Source organism: Bos indicus, chromosome 29 (genome assembly GCF_029378745.1).
Source record: "Bos indicus isolate NIAB-ARS_2022 breed Sahiwal x Tharparkar chromosome 29, NIAB-ARS_B.indTharparkar_mat_pri_1.0, whole genome shotgun sequence".
Taxonomy (NCBI): Eukaryota; Metazoa; Chordata; class Mammalia; order Artiodactyla; family Bovidae; genus Bos; species Bos indicus.
The window spans coordinates 10229847-10236484 of NC_091788.1; the positions used below are offsets into that span (position 1 = coordinate 10229847).

The following is a 6638-nucleotide window of genomic DNA, read 5'->3' on the forward strand; positions in this document are numbered from 1 at the left end:
GACCTATCAGTGTCCAAATTTCCTGGAACTTGCTTTCAATCCTTCTAAGAAACAGCCAAATAAAGGAAGCTATTGGTGAGGTTATCTGCTACTTTATTCAGTATCCCACTGAAAAGTTTCTTTAAGACGTGAGAACAGGAAAAGCAGTTAAGGAATTCATGTATACTTTACTCATAAGCAAATGAAGGAACGTTTGTTTGTTTGGGTTACCAGGAAGCTTAGTCTACTGTTAGCTCAACTTAAGTAACTGTAAGATTTTATGTCCATCCAATTCTGAAACAAACCTTTGCTCCTTTTAGAACTCCTTATCTTTTTCATCTGTATTTTCACTGACCTTGCTTTGTAAAAATGTGAGTTATTTCATTGTTTTCTAGTGTATTTGTGAACTGCTTCAAACCTGAAATCCTTGTGGGTTTTAAGGAACAATATAAACACCACCACGAGGAAACAGACAAATCCAAATTGTGGTGCATTTTTCAAAACAAGTGACCTTGTTTTTTTCAAAAAGCCAATGTGAAAGGGGGTGTTCTAGTTTGACAAATGGGGGGCAGGGGAACATAACAAATCCAAGAAGTGGTTTGTGATTGGATCCTGGCTCAAAAGAACGTATCTGCTACAAAAGATTATTTTTGAAGAAAACTGAATGAATTTTGAATGAGATCTAAGTAATAGGTACTATTAACAAGATTGTTAATTTTCTCCAGACCTGGTAATAGTATTACGATTATGAAAGAGAATGTTATTTTTAAAGATGCACACGGAAGCATGTTGAGGTGGTGTGTTTTGTCTCAAACTTTGGGATAATTCAGCAAAAAAAAAAAAAAAAAAAAGTTTTACAAACATTTATATACAGATAAAGTGTATATGGCAAACGGTTAATTGTTGAGTCTGAGTATTGGGTTGTATTGTTGAATTAGAATACTCTTTCACATATTCTGTATATTTGTAAATTTTTTAAACGATTTTGAAAAATTACATATGAATGACTTATCTCTTTTTTCTTCTAGTAGTATTTAAGTGTTTGAATGAAACCATCTTGTACTATAGCGTAAGGGAGCCGGGCAATTTCAAAAAGGATTTGATCAGCAGTCTTAAATTCCAGGATAACTTTGATTATTCATAAATGTGGTATCGATCAGTTTTGAGCGAGAGTTGCTTCACTGCAGGTGGAAGCTGGAATACAGAGGATAGAGAAGCGAGGGCCGATAGGGTAGACCACCGTTCCAATAAATCCCTGGTTTGTTGTTATTTTTGCCGCTGTTACTATGACATCACTGGAGGTCTGGAATTACGCCTGGTCTACCGAAGTCTCGCGATACTAGAGCCCGGTGGAGCGCGAAATGCGGTGGGAGGGGCTGGAGCGAGATCGACTGATTTCCGGCCAGGCCGTTGTCTGGGTGGCGCGGTCGAGTCATCGTTGGGCCTTGCTGCTTCCATCTCCTTTCCCAGCCCCCCGCCCCGGCGCGGGGGGTCGACCAGCCAAGCGGGGGCGGGAGGCGACGCGGACCTAACCCTTTCGTTCTGGCCTGCTCCCCGGCTACCCGCTCTGGGTCCCTAGGACCCGCGAGGCCCGGTCTGAGGGCCCGGGGCCTACGTGGGCCCGCCGCCGGGCCCCATGAGGCATAGCCTGACTAAACTGCTGGCGGCCTCGGGCAGCGACTCCCCGACGCGTAGTGAGAGCCCGGCGCCCGTCGCGACCTGCTCGCTGCCCCCGGACCTGACCGGGGCGGCGGAGGACGAGGGGACGGCGGCGGCCGGATCTCCCGGCCGCAGACAGCCGCGCGGCGACGAGGGCGAGTCGGAGGCCGGGAGGGGGGGCCGCGGCGGCGTGGCCGCGCGCGCGCCCTCGCCTGAGGAGATGGAGGAGGAGGCGATGGCCAGCGTCCCCGGGGAGGAGACGGAGGACATGGACTTTCTGTCCGGCCTGGAACTGGCGGACCTGCTGGACCCCCGGCAGCCGGACTGGCACCTGGAGCCCGGGCTCAGCTCGCCGGGGCCCCTCTCCTCGTCCGGCGGAGGCTCGGACAGCGGTGGCCTGTGGAGAGGCGACGACGACGACGAGGCCGCGGCTGCCGAGATGCAGCGCTTTTCGGACCTGCTGCAGAGGCTGTTAAACGGCATCGGAGCTTGCAGCAGCGGCAGTGACAGTGGCGGCGGCGAAAAGAGGCGGAGAAAGTCCCCGGGAGGCGGCGGCGGCGTCGGCGGCGGAGGCAGCGGCGGCGGCAACGACAGCAACCAGGCGGCGACAAAGAGTCCCCGGAAGGCGGCGGCGGCGGCTGCCCGCCTCAACCGGCTGAAGAAGAAGGAATACGTGATGGGGCTGGAGAGCCGAGTGCGGGGGCTGGCCGCCGAGAACCAGGAGCTGCGGGCCGAGAACCGGGAGCTGGGCAAGCGCGTGCAGGCACTGCAGGAGGAGAGTCGCTACCTTCGGGCCGTCTTAGCCAACGAGACCGGACTGGCTCGCCTGCTGAGCCGGCTGAGCGGCGTGGGACTGCGGCTGACCACCTCGCTCTTCAGGGACTCGCCCGCCGGGGACCACGACTACGCTCTGCCCGTGGGGAAGCAGCAGCCGGACCCGCTGGAAGACCAGGACGACTCGGCGGGAGGAGTGTGTCTGCATGTGGACAAGGATAAGGTGTCGGTGGAGTTCTGCTCGGCGTGCGCCCGGAAGGCGTCGTCTTCTCTTAAAATGTAGGGTCAAGTAATCTGCTCTTTATCCGCGTTTATCCCCTTTCAACTCCCTTACATCATGTAAAACACCTTAGTGGGACATCGTCACTGGACACATTTCAGAGGAGGAAAAAAAAAAGTAATATTGAATCTTTAAGTGTTTAGCTAAAAGCATGAATGTGACACTGTAACCAACTCCTAATGATAACATGTGACTATTAAATCTCTCTGACAGTTTCTTTTTTAGGTGATTTCCTTCCTGCCAGGCTCCGTTGTAGGGGTTACAGAACAGTCGTTCCCGCCTCACCACCTGGTAAGGACCCATCTCTTCACGTAACGCTCATGCTCTGCTGCTTAGTCTACTTTAATGGGCAACATCTCAATTTGTGCGTGTGTGTGATTTTTTTTTGTTTGTTTGTTTGTTGTTTTCTTTTTCGGAAGTTGGGAGGGGAATCTAATTTGGGCCCTGTCCACCCTGGAAACAGACTTGTGCTGGTCAATAATGTACTCAAGATGCTTCTTCTGGTTGAAATAGCTGTTAATGTGTCCCCTTGTTCAGACTTGCGTGTACCTAGCTCTTCTGTCCCCAGTGTGGACATGGCCTTGGATGACATCGGTTCCAACTGTACACTGAAAGCTGCTAATAGAGATACAGTTTGGAGACAGTGACACAGGTGAAGTTGAATGGAAGTTCCGAGTTGTACAAGGTGCAAATTGGAATTCCAATTTTAGAGCAACTTTTCAGAGGTTGACAATAAGTACTTGGGGCATGCACAAATGGGATAGTTACTTTGCTGGAGATGACAGAAATCTTAAATATAAGAATGCCTTTTAGTTTTAATAGATCTAGACATACAGTCTATTCAGATTAATAGATTTTTATATCTCAACATTAGAGAAGTTGAAAATTAACATGCATACCAGACTCCTGTGTTAGTTACTTGAAGGAGGAATAAGAATGGTTAATGAAATGTTTCTTTGAGGACCAGCACAGTGATTACCCTATCATTGAGTATGAATAAATTGTTGAACACCTTTATTTTTGTTGTATTAAATTTTTAGGTTAAATTTATGTATGATTAGATATTGAAGGTTATGAAATGTGAATGAAAACGTGTAAAGTGAGGCTTCACAAAGAATCTTACTCTCCATATTTCAAAGGTATTTGTCCTGTTTAAAAATGAGTTTTAAAATTGAGTGATTCTGGCTACTTAATGACACAATTGACACTTTTCCAAAGTTGGGACGTAGTCTTCCTTTGAAGTACTCTGTTGTGTGATTGTATGTAGATTGAACCATGATGTCCTTCAGTGTAAGGGACATGAAGAAATTCTTTGTGAAACATCACTGTTTGATAAAGTATATACGTATTTAGCATCCTTGTTTTTCTTTGTGCTAAAGTGGATACAGCTGTTGGGGCAGAAGAGACGGGACCAGCTGCTGGCCACATTTCCTGCTTTATTTTAAAAGGTAGTATAAGAAATGAGGAAAAAGAGGTAATATCAGGGCTTCTGCTTTTATTTTAAAATGTTCATAATTAAAAAGTATTTTCCAGCAGTCCAAAGATGTAAGTTATCTTACACATAAAATGTTTTATTTTGTTGTTATTTGGTTATGAAAATGGAATCTTGTTCTTGCACAACTGTAAATGTTTTGTTGCTAGATAATACACTCTGAGACCTAACTTGGTCTCTGGTTTCCAGTGCATTACAGCATATTTTGTAAAATCATCTACTGCACTTGAGCATGAATATGGATAGTAGCCAAACTCACAACCTGGAGTGATGAACCTGCTTATACCTAAGTGCAGGAGCAAGCCCCTCACAATGCAGCTGCATGGATTTTTAGTGCCTACTGAATAATATATAATATATATAAACCAAAAGTAGTTGGAAAAATTATTTGAAATGACTAATTTGTGCTATCTTTATGGAATATGTTAAATGTAGCTTTTTGAAACAGAAGCCTTGAATTGAAATTTAATTAATACTTGAACATTTTGTATATATATATATCTTTGTATATAATTTTGTGCAGTACCAATGACAAAAATATGGTGTCATAATAAAATCAGGTTTGTTGATCTTTCAGTTATGGGCTCAAAGAATTTATTCATCTCTAACATGACATTGGAAAACAATGGATGACAATAGGAAAAATGATTGTTGTTAATGCTGTGGGTCTTAGGTTCTGGAAGCAGTAAGTGCGTTTTTCTAAAAATTAAACCATTCCTTTGGAATATTTTCTTCCTAACGTCAATGATTTTCCTGCATTATTTGAAGTTTGGGGGCTGGGGAGAAACAGTCAAAGCTTTCTGAATTGGGATGCTTTGAAATTCCAAGTATAGATTTTTAGAATGTCATTTTATAAATGGCAGTTTTTGGAAATACTTGATTAAGAACTTTTGAAAATGGAGATTAGTATCAACTATTTTAAAAGCTGCTTTGTTAGGTTCCTTATGTTTTAACTGTCTTTCTTAGTTTCCATTTCATTCTCTTTTTTTCAAATTTTGGTGACTTATAGTGATTTTGTCATTTTTTGCATCAACGTCATAGTCTTGTTTTTACATGGTATTGCATGTATTTAAGACCTAACAGGGACTTTAAATAAATTTGGTCATATTTATGTGTAAACACATTTTACTGTAAATGTTTGGGTTTCTGAATTTACAACAGATATGTTTATTTCAGTGTGTAGTAAACAATATCTTAAAGTGTCCTATTCACTACTTGTTAATTAAAAAAGTTATGATTAATATGAAATTGTTGTCTTACTATTTTTAGAAAATTGTGTTCTGAATGATTAGTAGCTGGATAAAGGAGATTTCTGGAGTATAATACGGATTGTTTAGAAATTTTCAGGTTTGGCTCTATTTACTGTAATGGATGAAAGCAGTTTAGTATTTGGGGAGTCTTTTTTCTTTTTCTAATTGTGCCTCTATGGCACAATGATACAGAAAGAACTAAAGATGTACCTTTTAATAGTTGTCTTCTGATTGTGACAGGAATTCATACATTAATTGAACTAACACATCATATTGACCTACTGTTTCTATCATATTGACTTAATGTTTCTGCACTTCCTTGACCTAACTAAAGAGTCCACGTTTGTTAAAATGTAATCACACCTCTGATATAATCCAACAAAAAGTGTTCAAAATATTTTAAATATTTGTTCATTTTATAATCACTAAATTAATCTCTCTCTCTTCTCTTTAAACAGCTTAGCAGTGTCTGCAAAAACGAATCTTTTCCTACAACCTGTTAACTGACTGGACTGATGGTAACAAAGTAATTGTGGGAGCCATGTCGGTCAAAAATTTGGCATCTGCTGAAAAAAATGAATGCCATTTTCAAGTTCCCAAATTACTTCTATACTGATTTCACTTTCCAGATTTCACTTTCCAGAAATGGAGATATGAAAAGATTGTCTGGAATCCTTGAAAGACTTAATAGGAATACATGAGACTAAGTTAATTTTGGAACAAAATTATACATTTTTTGTCTTTCATGGGAGTGATACTCAGTTCTTTGCATACCTTTTAAAAATTGTAACCATTGGAGAAGAGATTGATAGTATTTCATCAAGGAATATTAGATTCTTTTCATAATCAAGAGCACCTTTTATGGAATTACATTTAGTGCAGTAGAATTACATAAACAGGCCATCAGTGATCACAAGGCCATATCATGAGTTTGTATTTATTTCCTGGAACATGAGAGCTAATCTGAAGTATAGACAGACCTTGCTGAGTAGAATATAAAAGTTAATGTAAAGTCTTTAACTATAAAGAATAGTCTTTTTAAATAGATGCATTGATTTGTCTGTATATCTTTGAAAAATGGATTATGATTAAATGTGTGGGTAGTTAATTGCAATTCAGGGTAATGCCAAGATGTGTGGATTCTGAGGTTTTGGCTTCTTGAGCTTCCTCTGAAGACATATTAAAATTATTTTGAGGTTTCTAA

General features: G+C 41.7%; 1 protein-coding gene across 14 annotated transcripts; it reads left to right on the forward strand.

The window, feature by feature from the left end:
- The first annotated feature begins 1352 nt into the window (after positions 1–1352).
- Positions 1353–6638, forward strand: CREBZF (CREB/ATF bZIP transcription factor). Of its 14 annotated transcripts, none has more exons than XM_070782828.1 (4): positions 1353–2691; positions 2906–4140; positions 4762–4869; positions 5893–6638. In XM_070782828.1, the coding sequence occupies exons 1-2, from the start codon at positions 1616–1618 to the stop codon at positions 2919–2921; spliced, it is 1092 nt and encodes a 363-aa protein (XP_070638929.1). In that variant the 5' UTR covers positions 1353–1615; the 3' UTR covers positions 2922–4140; positions 4762–4869; positions 5893–6638. The 14 variants fall into 14 exon arrangements, with proteins under 14 accessions (XP_070638929.1, XP_070638927.1, XP_070638931.1 ...); XM_070782826.1 differs by having other exon boundaries at positions 2906–3344; positions 4072–4140; positions 4762–6638; XM_070782830.1 differs by lacking the exon at positions 4762–4869 and having other exon boundaries at positions 2906–3344; positions 4072–4140.